This window comes from Schistocerca americana, chromosome 1 (assembly GCF_021461395.2).
Source record: "Schistocerca americana isolate TAMUIC-IGC-003095 chromosome 1, iqSchAmer2.1, whole genome shotgun sequence".
Taxonomy (NCBI): domain Eukaryota; kingdom Metazoa; phylum Arthropoda; class Insecta; order Orthoptera; family Acrididae; genus Schistocerca; species Schistocerca americana.
This window is the reverse complement of record NC_060119.1, coordinates 751,387,392-751,404,486: the sequence shown is the minus strand read 5'-3', so window position 1 is coordinate 751,404,486 and position 17,095 is coordinate 751,387,392. Positions and strand designations below refer to the sequence as shown.

The 17,095-nt window shown below is 44.4% G+C and overlaps 1 protein-coding gene across 1 annotated transcript in view; it reads left to right on the top strand.

Moving 5' to 3' along the window:
* LOC124594034 (odorant receptor 4-like) overlaps positions 1-17,095 on the top strand; it is a 74,684-nt gene that overhangs the window by 19,282 nt on the left and 38,307 nt on the right. Inside the window, exons 2-3 of the mRNA XM_047132388.1 lie at positions 5,268-5,301; positions 12,591-12,695. Coding sequence (XP_046988344.1) covers positions 5,268-5,301; positions 12,591-12,695 — 139 coding nt within the window. The remainder of the gene's footprint in view (positions 1-5,267; positions 5,302-12,590; positions 12,696-17,095) is intronic.

Here is a 17,095-nt window from a genome sequence, read left to right as displayed (position 1 = left end):
GCACTGAGGTCAAGAGTGAGGCACCTAATACAGGTTCCGCCACATCCAATAGCACAAAGTTCCACCGGAACTTTCTATCAAACTCCACATGGACTCTTCAGAAGTTGCTATGAACCAACTGTTGGCCATTGTGAGGTTGGTTTATCTGGTACTGTAGTGCCTGTGTTGTCGAGAAGAACGATGCAACGTTTCTTCAAACATGCATGTATGTCCGAAGGAACAGGCAATGAGGCGACCACAGCCTTTATGAAATGCATGAAACGTATTCGCAGTTGAGAAGACGAACGACCATCAGCTGTATAAGGGCATGACGACAGTGAAGGTTTGTGCCAGGCTGGGACTCGAACCCGGATTTCCCGCTATACACGAGCGGCCGCCTTAACCGCTTTGGCTATCCCTGCACAGCTGGTGGCCAGACTCAAACTTCCGTATATCGTCGCTCTTGCGGAGCATCCCGCGCTCGTACACACATTGTGTACTTGCCATACAGGGGAGAACATTTTAAATGGGAGTCGCTGCCTGGTATCGGTGGATAAATACGATGCAATATTCCTTCGGACATACATGCGTGTCATTTGGAAGTTTGTCCACCCCTGGTAGCTGAGTGGTCAGCGCGACGGAATGTCATACCTAGCGGGCCGGGTTCGATTCCTGGCTGGGTCAGCCGGCCAGAGTGGCCGAGCGGTTCTAGACGCTACAGTCTGGAACCGCGCGACCGCTAATGTCGCAGGTTCGAATCCTGCCTCGGGCATGGATGTGTGTGATGTCCTTAGGTTAGTTAGGTTTAAGTAGTTCTACGTTCGAAGGGACTGATGACCTCAGATGTTAAGTGCCATAGTGCTCAGAGCCATTTGAACCATTTGAACCGGCTGGGTCGGAGATTTTCTCCGCTCAGGGACTGGGTGTTGTCCTTATCATCATCATTTCATCCCTATCGACCTGTAGGTCGCCGAAGTGGCGTCAACTCGAAAGACTTGCACCAGGTGAACGGTATACCCGACGGGAGGCCCTAGCCACACGGCATTTCCATTATATGGAAGTAAAGGTCTGGCCGTGAGCCGTGCAGTGATAGCGTAGGCCGGTGTGCAGCGATAGCGTTGGCGGGATAAGGCGACCGGTCGCGTAAAATGGGAAATATGAGTTCGAGTTCTGGGCCAGCACGAATTTTCACTTTCGCCATTCTCTTACACATCCAATGGCTGCTTGTATTCGCCAGTGGTTATAAATTTTATCTGATGCCATTGTACTCGTTTGATGAATAGCCTGCAACGTGATAACATCTGATCTGATGTAGACCAAAACAACGGCTTGTCCTACGATCTCTCACTTACAGCCTCTGTGCCCAGGTAGCAAGTTATGTTGGTTACTCTGCCACTTGGTGGTCGTGGCATTCTCGACTTTCTCGCTGTGGCGTTTCCATTGGTTCCCGCGACCCGCCGCTCCTATTGCTGGCCTCCAATGCCTTTTAGGCACTTACACAGGAACGCACATTTTGTGGTCCCTTCGCCGAAACGTCGGTGGCACCAACAAATTGATAACCAACAAATTGATAATTGTGCCTTCTTATGAAACAGTTTATCTCTGTTCTTACTGTCTTCCTTGAGTATAGTCTTCTTACCTCGTACCAACTTATCTCTTTCAGCAGTGCATCTACCTGCTCTTTCAGGCAGCATAATTGCTTAACGATGTCTTTTTGTTGTTCTTTCCCGATTGCTGTGGTCTCTTGAGAGTCGCCTTCTCTGGTCGTTTCCGTCATAGTCGACGTGGCCGCTAGGTTCCTTCTCTAAATACTTCCTGTCTGCTACTGAAATCAACGACGTGACGTCGGTTTCTTCATATGCGATCACAGCCGCTTTGACCGTTACTTGGAGCTGGGAAGTCCATACCTGCTGCTACGTTACGCCTGACGACCCTACTCATTCTTCTTCACTTACAATTATTTGTAAGTGACGCCAGACTTCTGTCCCCCATTTGCTCAATGCGTAGCACTAGGTGCAACTGTTGTTCCACCGGTTTGAACGGACGGCTCATTAGAGTTTTGCTCACATGGAAATATTGTCGGTCTGGCGGCGGCTTCAATATGACCTCGGATGCCATTGTTGCCACTCTAGCGACTAGACGATTGACCATCACCGCCAATTTCTTGCGCTCATCGGTCACGCCGTTCCGCACGAACGCCAGATCTAGCAAGGCAAACCATATTTCTGGTTTAGATGGTAAGAACTATAGGACTTTTACCTTCGTCCGTGGCTTGACTGTTGGTGTATACTCCTCGGATCCTTCATTCATCGAATTTCTGTTTTCTCACATTAATCGCGGAACCGACTCTCTATTACCTGCGTGTTTAACTCCGCTTGTAGTTATTCTGTTTGCTTCTGTAATTGTTCTGCGTCTGAAGCAGTTGCGTTTCTATTTGACTCCTCTTCGCATCTTGATACGATGATACTTCATTAGTTTGTACAGTTTCTTCCACTCGCGTTCCTTTGTCTTGTTTGCGGGGTCATCAGTTGATACCTATCTTGGATGATGCTATATGTAGCAAATTAATCAGGCACGTTACTGCGCTACAGTAACAATATTCTCTCTCCAATCATTTCTAACTGTGAAAGCTGAACAAATAAAGAAGAATTTCCGCTAGCAGGAGTAAATACAAAATAAAAATGCCTGTTTCCCAAAACACACAAAAATCCTTTTGTAAGTTACTTTTCTGGTGGCAGTTTTCACAAGGCTTCTGATAAACATGACCAGAGGAAACTTAATTGAAAATTGTTGCTAAATCGATGCTTATTTCTGTTTCTTCGTTTAATCCACTTTATTTCGTGGGTCCGTTATTTCGGCAATGGAGGGTCCACCACAGAGTACGTTAAGTGGCGCATTGTTGTCAGGTACACACATCTGAAGATATTGGCTCAGTATACAACAGATAATACCTCCAAATGATTCAGATATCTAACTTCTAAAAAATGCTCCACATTTCAGGTAGGAGCACTTATTTGTTGCTTGAATTTCCACAGCACTGTTGGATGTATCTCTATCACATGACTTTATAAACTTCAACTACTATGTTTGTTCAGAGGACTTCTTTAGTTGAAGGCAGCTTATTCCGCATTTATTTGCTTCGGCCGTTTGATCATGACGTTCTCCTTGGGTTTAAAAGCTTTTCTTACATTCTGCTAACCCCCTTCTTCATGTGTAACTCTTGTTCTTGTTCATGCTAGGCTTTCTGTTATTTACAGTTGTCGCCTTCACGCTGAAACCAATTCTTTCTACAGTCTTTTACATATTTCATTGAATGGTTTTTCCAAGTTTTCTATTTTCCAGAACGGCGATGTCATTTTAGCATCAGTAACTGTTTTACTGCACTTTCGTTTCCGTTCAATAATTTTATCGTACTTTCTTTATAGCTTCTTATAACCAAGATATTTTGACTTCTTTTGTCGTAAGGCTCTATTTTTTTATTCATTTTATCTTTACTCCCACGCCGAGGATAGCTGTACAGGTTTAAAAGAACATATGATCACACTTACTGGAACTCCGAAGAAAACCAGGCGCTGCAATTCCATACGACGAGCGCTTTCCATTCTGTCGCCATTACTATCAAAGAACAATTTTTCCCACTTTTCTGTCTAGTACGACTGCTAGTTATTCCATTTACCGTTCCACTTCCAAATGGAGCCAGGGAACGAGCTCTGTTATCTTGAGTTCGCAGTCCTTACGCCTGATGTGCGTTGATAGTAGTAGAACCGCTCTTCCACAACGGAGATACCGTTTTATAATCTTTCTCGATACTGTTTTGCCAGAAGAACATGTTATTTCCTCCAGGGATTCCCACTTGAGTTCACGGAGTATTTCCGTGGTACTCGCTTGTTGATCGCACCCACCGGGAACGTAGCAGCACGTCTCTGAATCGTTCCGATGTCTTCCTTCACTCCGACCAGGTGGGAATCACTGACACTCGAGCGGTATTCAGCAATGAGTCAGTGAAGTGTTCTGTTTCCGACAGCCTTTACAGATGACCTACAATTTCCTAGATGCTCCCAATAGATCGAAGTACACCATTCGTCATTGCTACAACCGACCTTAGCCGCTCGTTCCGTTTCAAGTCGTTTTGCAAGCAGCACTCCAGTAAAACGGTATTCGAACATTATAGGACTGTTTTTCCCACCGACCTAAATTAAATTACATTTTTTCCACATGTAGAAGAAGCTGTTGTTCATCACTCTTCCTTCTTTCGTTGCTCATGAAGGGAAAATTTATTCTCAAAAGGGGGAACTTTCAAACCTGTTTCAGATTTACTTTCTGTCCTTCACAGAATAAGTAAAATGCGCAAGATTTCAGTTTTGTGTAACTCACAAATTGAAAAACTAGAGCTTTCTGCAGACGTGGCATGTTTGCGGTCCAGCCGGCCGGTGTGGCCGTGCGGTTCTAAGCGCTTCAGTTTGGAACCGCGTGACCGCTACGGTCGCAAGTTCGAATCCTGCCTCGGGCATGGATGTGTGTGATGTCCTTAGGTTAGTTAGGTTTAAGTAGTTCTAAGTTCTAGGCGACTGATGACCTCAGTAGTTAAGTCCCATAGTGCTCAGAGCTATTTGAACCATTTTTTTGTTTGCGGTCCGAGATGTGGGGTACCACGGCAGTAGGAAACTGCACACGTCGAGTAAAGCTGCATGCGAATTCCGCTCTGGGTTTCCTGACATAGTTTTTTTCTTTGCATTGCTAATCTCCTCCCAGTACATAGATTAAACATCTCACGTCCAACGCGTCCCTTTGCTTCAAACTACGTTCGTATTCTGTCATTGATTTCGCCGTAGACTGTGTATCAAATTTTAGGGAAAAAAATATTTTCCTTTGCTTGTCAGAGAAGACCTCATCTTTCAAATTCTTCTCCTATCAGATTCCGCCTTCGAGAACTTGTTCTATATTATTTTCTCAGATTGCTAAAATTTCTTTCAGCAAATGAGTGACAGAGTCACGTATCATATCAGGATTGCGGAAATGATTTTTACTTAGCAATACTTCGTGAACTTGTTTCTTTATAATATCGCATGAAATACCTGTCGTTAGTGAAACAATATTAGACAAAACCATTTAAACGTATAGACGAAAAAGATAAAAACTTATTTAAGTTATTTCACTGGTGAGTTTGAAGTTTGTACAGGATGCTTTTGTACTCTTGCAAGGAAGCCACTGGACATGCCATCCAAGTGAAAGGATTTAAATTCATGAGTATGAAGTACGTTTCAGTAAACAAAGTTTTTCCTTTGCAGGTTCCTTGCAGAAATGGAGGACGTCTACAACCTGGTACTCGTATGGACATTCTTACCGATGATTGGCGTCTTATGTCTTATAATATTTACATTTGTGATGGTACGTTCACCAAAAAAAGCAATGCAGTTTACATGTACAGATTAAGAACAATTATTACAAAAACAACGTGTTCGTTTACATTCACCTACATATTTATTACAATCTGAGTCACAAATGTAGAATCCATTGAAAACAAATGCATTGCATAGATTTAAACTAATTACTTTTTTCCCTTAACTGCTGTGGGATCATGTCACACGAAGCAGTACCATCGCTGAACTGACACTTCATAATTGAAGGAATGCTCATAAAATAAATCATAGAATCTGGAAAAAAATATGAAAACAAATTAAAGGTGATAATATGATCCAGTCACATAGGTTTCTACATTGTCATCTTATACATAGAACCATGAGCATGAAGTATTTTTCTTGGTCGTAAATTGGGAAATGGCAACCAAATTAATGCGTTTCCTTGCCTGCAAAAGTCATATAGTTATAGTACTTTTACAATGTTACGTAAAGTAACAATGGTTAATGCTTTGCCATAAAGGACAACAATGGCTCGCTATAGCAAACCTATATGACTTTTAAACTGCTGAATAATGTCGTTGTACCTGCTTAATTTTTTTAAAGTTCTATCCTACGAGCTCAGAGCCAACGAGTGGCTGATGTGCCAATCGGAAAGACAGCAGATCTACGGCTGATGTAGTGGAAGATAGGGCACCAGGACAGCATTGCCACACATCCAGCGAGTGAGGAAAGCAGAAGTGCAAACGCCACAATGCTACATACCAAGAAAGTATGAAGTAACACTGTAACTTCAACGTCAGAGCGTCACTGCAACGAACTGATCTTGCAAAAAGACCCGAGCTCAGCGACCCGGAATAATTACTGAATTACCATTGTGATGCAAGGAGCATGGATTAAATCAATAAATGAGGGCAAATTCGACAGTACATCCAGCGTCACCGCGTCAGAGACACCAACTCTTTAAACACTCTCCAAACCCTGCCAGTCTGCCTCACGTCCTTAAATAACGAGGTTTTCGGAGCACCAGGTCACACCCAGTCATGCTGGCATTCTGTCCATGTCGCTAGAGCCACAGAGAATAACAGTGTACTGAGATTAAGTGAAACCACGACAAGCGGGTTGATTATGATCTGGCTCTTACTCGCTTGCTGATTTCAACACCGAGACACAGCCAACCTGATGTAAATCACAGTTATGATCTAATGCTCCTGCCTTCTGGGAAACCATGACTGATGCGCAGTCAAATGCATGCCAGCCCTCGTCCACTGAAGGTCAATCGTGGATGACCTGCAAACTGTCATCTCCTCAACATCCAGGTGTGTCATGTTTTTACAGTCTTCTGGCAGACTTGTGAACATCTGGTGCAGTCTTTGTTACTCCATGGTGGATAACGAGGGCCTGGACCCCACAGTCGGCTGACATCAACTAAGCTCATGGTGGCGTGTGTATGAGAGTGCTAAGATATGGGGTATACTGTAGTGCAGAACCTCTGGGTGACCGATACTTTCCTGCCTCCACGTGGCTGCCAGCAGTGCACACACCCGTAGCTCATTGACCAGTGGCTCTAGAAGCTATTGCGGGGTCGGGGGGGTCGAACCCGGGACTCGAGATGGCAGAGCTGAAGCCGGGACTCACCGCGCCGTATTTTTGTCAGGAGGCCGAGCAAGTTCAAGAGCGTCAAGGAACAGTGCAGAGAGATGCAGCGGTATTCGGTAACATTTGTTTAATCCGGTAATTTACAGTACTCAGTGGGTGAAGTGTAGTGTCCATGTTCTGTCCCACGAGTCCAGCCGTCTTAGCAGACTCCTGGTATGCTGACGCCTTTGCTGCCTTCATCAAGGCCGCCCTGCTGGAAGTCGGCCGCGCTCTCCCAGTCACCGACCGCCGATGCATTGCGACTTGCGCTGCGCTGTTGCCCTCGATTCCAGAGACTGCTACAGTCGCTGGTCCTCGCCGCCCGCCACCCCGCTTGGCCTACTCAGTCCGAACATGGGGTGAAGGTGGGTGTACCGGTCACCCGTGGCCCTCGGACCGCCGCTGCTCCCAGGACAGGACCGGCCTCGAACCCAAGCCTTCCTAGATGCTGTGCCGCAGCTTGTGGCTAGTGGTGCTTGCTGGATGGCAACAACCGCAGCCATCTCTGGCGCTGCTGCAGTGCTGCTGCGCCTCCCGCAGCATACACCTCGCCCGGACCCCGGTACGCCAGGTGGGAATCGAACGTGGCCCAGAGGCTCGAGTGGAACCGAGCTCCTCCTGCACCTGCTGCAGACCACTGTCACTGCCCTCTTTGAGGCAGACCAGGCGATCTCCAAGTTACAGGTTGCCGTTCCATCCCGCCCTGGTGTCGTGGCCTAGGAGGTGGAATATAGACCGAACAAGTACATAGAAAACAAAATACAAGTTTATGCAGAATACTTATAATATTGGTGCCAGACTGGCCCCTATAAGTGAAGACCAGCACAGGTCCGTCCCGATGCTCTACTGACCCGGGACGCTCTGCCCCAAGCTAAAATTGTCCGTCTATTTATATTGGTTTCTCCTTCACTTCTGCCGGCCTGAGTGGTCGAGCGGTTCTAGGCGCTACAGTCTGGAACCGTGCGACAGCTATGGTCGCAGGTTCGAATCCTGCCTCGGACATGGATGTGTCTGATGTCCTTAGGTTAGTTAAGATTAAGTGGTTCTAGGGGACTGATGACCTTAGAAGTTAAGTCCCATAGTGCTCAAAGCCATTTGAACCATTTGAACCTTCGTTTTTGACGTAGTGTCAGAGAGAGACAAAAACCATGTCAGGGATAAATTCCCACACGTCAGCCATTTACAAATCGCCACTCTTGGCTCTGGCCTAGTGCCCTACCTCATACATTGCAATAACTTAAAGCAACACTGCAGTTTCCAGCCTCGTTGTTGTTCCATTCAAAACAAATTGTGCATGCAATACTTCCTGTAGCAGCTTTGCGCACGCGACTGCCATTTTTACCTTTCCTGGCCCGCTGGCTGTCGACTGTTACCACACTCTGCCAGCGGCCCCAAATTTCAACGCCCAACTGCGCCTTTATTGAATTTTTATAAAATTTCCCTTTCCCTCGACTAGGATTGACACTAGCGCAGCAAAGCATCAACTCCTCTTCGCCATGCGCTCTTAAACCTGGCTATCGATTGATGAACTGAGACACTTTACAATTTGTAAACTGAATCTGGAAGACAAATGTTATTACAGGTACTGCAGTGTCACTGAAACCTCTTGGCATAAAATGGACCACTTTCCACACTTGGTGTCCTGCATCCTGCATACAATGTGATCCCAACTGCCCAGTCACAACATTGGTGTGTGGAAGTCGTCGAATCATTGGTCTTTGAATTGGATGCCGCCTCAGGACTTCGATGACAGTGGAACTACGTGTACACAATCAGCCGTCGTCTGGTAATACTAGCACAATGTGGTGTAGTGAGTGAACTGTTTCTTTATTGATGGCCTTTTTGTCCATGTGTGTATCTTTCAGGGACGTGTCGAGTCGGAAAGACATCAGTAGCACAATTAAAACCAAAAGAAAGTTTGCAACGAACAGGTATGCTGGAGTGGTGGCACTGAACCCAATTTGACGATATGCAGAATTAATACTTATTTGTTTCAAAAAAAAAAAATGAAACAATCCACCACTGGTGACAGCACAGACTCGCTCTCATTCCCAGCTGCAGTTTTATAAAGGAATAAATGTTCCATACGCAATGCCATTAAAAGTTAAAATTAAGATACAACCAAAGAGCGGCAAAACCTTACAACAAAAGAAGCAAATTCAATTTAAATTTGGTTACCAAAACCCTTTAAAAATTAACAGGAATGAAACTTCAATAGCATGAAAATTTTATCTTCAAATATTTGGTTTTGATTCATCTAACGAGTTAGCTAGAACCACTTAAATCTTCCTTCAAACTTACTGCAGTCTCAGGAACCACTGTAGCCATTAACATGAAACTTTTACAGGACATTAAACTGTATGTTCTGAGTCTACTGAACTACAATAATTGCATTTCAGCCACTGCTTCCGGAAATACAATTTCTTTAGTTACACGGTAAAAATTTCGTGTACTTTTTGTATGTCATCCCAAATAATTCTAATTATACATAACATTATGCTCTTCTTTTAGTTCAGTAGACTCAGAATATGTATGTTATTACTTCCTGAAAATTTGAATACTCTACTCCAAGTGGTTTCTGAGATTTAGAGAAAAATACAACAGAAAATGTAAATTTTCAGGAACGGCTTCTAAAGTTTCAAAAGACTATAATTCACTTAATATATGCTTAATTTTTTTATTTTTAGTCACTCAGAGGCACCCTGCATCATACTGTATATGAAGGGCTTATTTCATTATTGGTGCAAGACCACTTTTGTTCATTCTGAGATACAGAGTCCTAATGTTAAATGACCGCTGAAAAATCTGCCGTTGAGACACCAGAAATATTCAAGCACATAGCTTCTTGCTGGAGATGAACCTTTCTTTCTGTTTGTATGGACAATTAATGTCAGAAGCATTATAGACAGAAAAATAGAGGTAGTGGACTTGTACCACTATTGAAATAAGCCCTTCATATCATCCTCTTGATCTTTTTCCAAGTTTTTTCTTCATTTCTTGTTTCTGCAGTCCTTAGTGGCCAACTGTGCTGCATACTCTGCTTTATCAATGCGAACCTTGTCTATCAGTTCAAGTTCTTTGATGCAGTTTGCTCCAGGATTAATTCCCATATGCTGTAGCACTTTCACCCTACCAATATTGCCATCATTAAAAGCAATGACAGCATCACTGTCCCCACACTTTAATGCCTTCATTCCAACAACAACAATTTTTTGCTAAGTAAGTTCATTCAAGATTATTGCACGACTTATTGGGATTTTGAGTCAGACCATGCAGGCACTTCTTCAGTAATTCAGGGTTTGCCAGGTCTCTGTAAATAGATTTTATGATACGGACTGCTGCTAGGATGGAACGTTTATGGCTGTATGAGCTGTTTGAGAACTGGTCATTGCGGTAATTGCACCATGAATCAGGTCCAGGAAGGGGCGGCCGGGGGGAAGGTGGTGTACTGGTTTTTGATCAGTTGACAATCTGTGGAAGAAGGTAGGCTATACTGCCTGCTTCATTTTCATCAAATTCTCAGTATTATTTCTAATGGTCATCCCATAAAACTGTTGTAGTTCATCAGTCGCTATATCTGTCAGCCTGCCTCTTGTGGTTTTACCATCAGAAAGTTTCTTGGCTCTCAAACTTTATGTCAACTTCCGGTGCCCATCCTCTTCTAGACATGACCAACACATGCCAGTTTTGCGATAATCTTCTTACCATAAGGCTGAGCGGCTTCTACACAGTTATATGCTTTTGAGTCTCCATCACCTAAGAACTTAGTGTAATACACTCCCGTTTCGTTCACAGATCGACTAAAAATTTCAATAGCTGCACAGGCCTACATACCACCACTTGTTCCTTAATAATTTCTGTCGCTGATATGCCCTTGTCCATTCCCTGATTTACACTTATAACAATGTTCGGTTAAAGTCTGGAAACCTGTTACCTTTCCAGTATCCACACTGGTCACTGTAGCAACAGAATTTTTAGACCTGTAGTCGCGCTTGTGCGAAGTGCCATCAAAAGCTACTGGTATGTGAGTCATACGATCATTTTTTCAGCAGCTTCCTTTGCAGCACCTTTCATTGACTCACATGTAAAAGATCCCACAGCAGCTCCAATAAATCCTGCATACTTGTCGATTTCACAAGATGGGCGTGGCATATTCATCACGGGACACATTGTCTCTGCTGCAGTATGTCCTTTGCCAATAGCTCTCAATCCATAAAACCATCTACATTTACTTCAAAATAATTATCTTTACACTTATCAGAATTCGAAAAAGAATGAGTATATTTACAACTGGCACAAGTAATGATAAGTTTCCTGGCTAGTACAGGGAATTTAGGCCGTCGGGTGCTCGTCATATTTTAGGTGACGCCATATTGCGCGACTTGTGCGTCGGTGACGATGAGAGGACGATGAGAACAACACAACACCCCGTCCACGGGCGGAGAAAATCTCCAGTCTGGACAGGAATCGAACCTGGAGCTGCTGCACGGTAGGCAAGCACGTTACCACTCAGCTAAGCAGGCGGACGTTGTGCCAATGAGTGGCACACGTAAGAGATGGGATCACAAGTTAAAACCACCATTCCACAATACAGTCCTCACCACAAAGCCATGACTGCAGGAGCTGTTGGGGTAGGACTCGTCCGGAATCACCACGTTTTGCCACGCAGCGCACCAGCGAGAACTTTCACGAGTCCATTGAAGTCTGAGGGACCGAAGATTTATGGACAATGGAAGATGGCGGAATGGTACGAGTGCCACATAAATTCCAGTCACACAAAAGTTGGCGCTGCTGGGCTTCACGTACACCTCATCTCTCTGCAATCGTCATCTCTTATTATGACTCCATTGTCTTACACACCCTATTTTTAAGTGACTTGGACCATTTCTTCTGGGTGTCGCAATTTTCTCCAACAGTAGTGTACATTAAGATACAACATAAGGATGAGATGATGGAGTGACGTTACTATGTATTACCCGGCAAAGCCAGCTGAAGTCAAGGCAACAGTAACTGCATCTTCTTGTTTACGGTGGTGGTCATTAAGTGCCAATTAATCGTTATTTCAGATGTTCGTGTGCTGTAAAAGAACCAAGATCTTTGCTAAATTAGATACTGCATGTCTAAACTTCCATGCTTCAATTTTTTGGTGTACTGTTGTGCGCCCTTTTCGCAGTGATTAAAGCAGTGGACACTCCTGACACCCTCTCATTTAATACTGTAGCTCCTCAGTGACAATCAATTTAACAATGTTAATAGCAAACTCTGATGCCCGTCCGCGAAGACATTTCCGGGAAGTCAGTTTGGTGCTTGAATGGCGAGGGAACAACATGCGCCTGAAGGGAAGGATGACTTCACGTAGGCATTTTTCTCGTTTGTCCCGCTTACAGCTGGAACCACAGTTCGTTTTGTTGACTAACACGTAACCCTTTTCAAAGATGTCTTCTGTCGTGGGCAGGTCCTGACGATAGCAAACTATTTTTCTGTTTTACATGATTCATGATTCGTGTTTCATGTTCTCCGATAATGTAAGACTGTTTCTACTTTAAATAAACATTACAGTAAGGAAGCAGTTCTCTGGAGACATTATTTGTGTGAATATTTATTTTTGTGTTGCAGAAGGCCACGTTTGATCTTACCACAGTACAAATGCTGATGTTCTTCGCTATTTACTTCTGTAACGTCGCCGTAATTTGCTACTTCGGCAGTATGATAACGTCACAGGTAAAAGTTCTAAATGAATGATTCATTGTATGTCTTTCATCAAATTGCACAGTAGGACGTAGTGTATCATGACTAAAGAAAAGAGTAACTGGAAGAATTGTTTTGATTCATTACTGGAATCATCTGCGCCTCATACAAATTCTTTACCCTGAAGGTATTGACGTTTGATGAGACTTCAAAAAGTAAGTTACAAATTATTACGACAGAGAGAGTAGCTTTTACTAAATGTTGCACTACACCTCAAAGCGACACAGATACTTGATACTATTTTTCAAGTCTTTGCAAACAACGGTCGGTAGTTTCTATCGTTATTTCAGTTCCTCGACTATGGCAATCCCCTCCTTGGTCACGGAGCCATTCGAGAACCACTGTGTGAATGTCGTCATCGCTGGAAAATGTATCCACCAAGATGCTCTTACAGCTGGCCGATTGCCTCGCCTTGTCGCCTCTCGTCGATGCCGATGACCTTCCCTCCTGATCGCAATCACGTACTTGGCTGCGACATGTCCGAAAGAACAGACACAACGCAGTCATATAATTGGTCCAATTGTTTGTCACCATGTCACTACAACTGGACGCGACATTGTATTTGATCCATACACCGTCATAATTTCGTGATAAATGCGTGTGTCAGTTAGAGGTCTTGCTCACAAGAATTATAGCGTCCAACCTGCCTCAACTTTGGAGTATGATTCCAGTTGTCGTACTATTTCACTCACACGTTGAACAGTGGTTCATCCTTTACCTGTGCCACAGCAGAACGGTGTTTGCAGAAAACCCGGAACAAGTTATCTCTTCTGAAGATATGCCACTGTTGTTGGATGATCTGCAGAACTTACTTTCTTAAGTCCCGGGGTTACGTCATATTTCTGAATAATTTCGTGACTTTTTTCACACATAGTGGTGTTTTCTGTTGACTGCTTCAGTCACGGCCGCATTTAAGTCCAGCTTGCTTAAGCTGAGGCCTAGCGTCCCCCATCACAAAGGGTCCTGCTTCACAAAAACTGGAATTGGAAAATGTCCCGGGAGTATGGTGCCGCTCCCTTTGTAATCGCACAATGCGTGAATGTAATTGTGTCATTCAGTTGGGTTTTCCAGCGGATATCTGATTTACATTATGTCAGTATTCACGTTTCAATACCCGCGCCTCTCAAACTGCACGTGGCAATCAGCGCGTGGAATTTCATTTGGCGAAACTGGTAAGACTTTTAAACAAATGATTCATAGAACTTAGACAATATGACTGAGTTCGCTTCCACGAAAAGCGATTTCAGTTCGTGAAATGCAAGACCCATAAAATGTCGAAGGCGTTATCCCAAAGGTTATTCTCAAAATTTTAATAGATCAAAACAGCAACAAAGCGGGGAGCAGAATATCGTCAACGTACCGCTATGCTGTAAAGGTGCCGCATATGACAATAAAACGGGTGCTATTATGAAAGAAAAGACACCCCGGGCGATCACTTTTGGTTATACAGCCCATGGCGGGCGACAAACAGATCGGTATCCCTCTGCTGCCTGGGGCGTTTGCACGCACATATTCGCTGGTCATGGAGGCTGAATTCGAAGCGGAACTCATCACAGAAGACAATTATACTCTAGTCAAGGAAATTCCAGCCCGGAAACGTGTCTGGAGACGCCGAGACAACGGTGGTACACCAAGCTGACTGTCGCCCGCCATACGGCCCGATAACCAGGAGTGATCGTCTATGGTGCCAGTCCATTTCATGAAAAAAAATGAAGTCCCATGCTTCTTTACAGAGCGTAGGGGAACGATGCGGGAGACCCGCACTGCTTCACTAGGCAAGGTCCTAATGGAGGTGGTTTGCCGTTGCCTTCACCTTTAAACCACAGAGAAAAGTCGAGCATTTTCTATGCCCGTCATGGCAATCCATCCTGGGCTTACATTTCTGCAAGGTAATGCATCCCGCACATGGCGAGAGTTTCTCCCGCTTCTCTATGTGCTTACTGCACACTACCTTGGCCAGCAGGGTCGCCGGATCTCTCCCCAAAATGAGAACTTCTGGAACATTGCGGGCAGGGCCCTACAACCAGCTCGAGATTTTGACAATGTAAAACAATAATTAGATAGAATTTGACGCTAAGCCGCATAAGGGCTAGAGGTGGACAAACGCGTTATTGAATTGCTCTATCCGAGAAGCTCTGTCTGTAGAATCCAACATTTATGATATTGTAAGCATTTATTTGTCTGGACATCAACATCCCATCTATCGTTATTCGTCCCATCTGGATAATTCCTTCGTGTTGCCTCTTCTTTTTTGTTTTAGAGCATATTTCAATTAAATACAAGTAAAATTTGTTTGATTGATACGTTTCTTCTCACTACTAAGTCACGCAGCTCGATGAAACGTGAACAATACATGGAAAGACCTGTTACAGTGCAGCACAGAAGATCACTAACAGAAATACGCAGTGAGACGAATAGGAATGACACTTTTTACATCTACACCTACACCTACATGGAGACTCTGCAAATTATACTTAAGTGCCTGGCAGAGAGTTCATCAAACCACGTTCACAATAATTCTCTATTGTTCCATTATCGAAAAGCGCTTGGAAAAACCAGCACCTTCAATTTTTCCGTATGAGCTCTGCTTTCCCCTATTTTATTATGATGATCGTTTCCCCCTTTGTACGTCGGCATCAACGAAATATTTTGGTATTCGGAGTAGAATGTTTGAGACTGAAATTTCGTGAGACGACCCCTCCGTAACGAGAAACGCCTTTGTTTTAGTGATGTCCAAACCTAATCCTGTATCATAGCCAAATCCTGTATCATATCCACGATATTCTCTCCCCTATTTCTCGATAGTACAACGTGTTCCTCTTCTTTGAACTTTCTCTACGTACTCCGCTAATCCCACGCCACGCAGCAGTACTCGAGGACGGACAAACGTAGAGTAGTCAGTCTTTTTAGTAGATCTGTCACGTTTTCTAAGTGTTCTGGCAATAAAACGCAGTCTTTGGTTCGCCTTCCCCACAGCATTGTCTATGCGTTTTTTCCAATTTAAGTTGCTCGTAATTGTAATTCCTAGCTATTTTGTTGAATTTGCGGCATTTAGATTTGATTGATTTATCGTGTAATCAAAGTTTAAAGGATTCCTTTTAGCACTTATGTGACTGACCTCTCACTTTTCAACAATTATACTGAAGTCACCGCGATTAGAGATGGTCCTCCACACATTACAGCAGGCAGGACAAAATTCATAATAGTGTGTGATCACCATGGCCGGCACTGAATGATCTACGACGTGTTCCCATGCTGGCGACAGGATGGTAAGGAGTTGTTGTGGTCGGGCGTTCCATTCTTGCAACTGCGCGTTGGATAACTGCTGAATGATCGTTGGTGCATGTGTACGTACCGCAGTACGTCTCAGCAACGCATCTCACATAAGGTTCACGGGATTTAAGTCGGGGGAACGGGTAGGCAAGTCTACTCGCCGAATGTCGTCTCGTTCCAAGCGCTCCTCCACCTGCGCTGTTCGAACTTGTCACCCATTGCCATCCATAAAAATGAAGTTACGCCCGAATGTACCCCTGAAAAGATACACATGGGGAAGGAGTACAGTGTCACAATAACGTTGACCAGTGAGAGTACAGTGTTCAAAGATGTTGGGGTCAGTACGCCCCTGCAACATTATGCATCCCCACACACCACGTCCTGATCCACCAAAATGATCATCTTCGACAACGTACGTGGGTCCATCACGTGTTCCCACTTCGTGCCATTGGTAATACGTCCATCGTTGTCGAACATTGTCGATGGATAATGGACTTGACAGTCCGTTCCCACGACCTAAATCCCATCGTGGACGTGTGGGCTGCGTCGGGGAGACGTATAGGAGAACACGGACCAGTGACCATCGAGCAGTCGTCAAATGGGTTCAAATGGCTCTGAGCACTATAGGACTTAACATCTGAGTTCATCAGTCAGCTAGACTTAGAACTACTTAAACCTAAGTAACCTAAGGACAGCACACACATTCATGCCCGAGGCAGGATTCGAACCTGCAACCGCAGCAGCAGCGCGGTTCCGGACTGAAGCACCTAGAACCGCACGGCCGCAACGGCCGGCCCAGCAATCGTCAACCACGCAGCTTGAGGAATGGGCCAGACTGTCACAATAACTCCTTACGAACGATGTGGGCACCGTGGGATCACATTTCAGAGCATACATTGCTGTCTGCGGTGAGCAGACATCCTATTAAGAACTATATCCTGCCTTTTGTAATGTCCAGGAGACATAAAAAATGGAGATGACTTCACTGTAACTATCATATTTGAATATAATTATCATTTCTGTTCGTGTCATTGGGTATTTGCTTTAGTTATGTGCTCCACTGTAGCAGTTATTTGTGTGTGTGGTCCCAGTTTCATCGA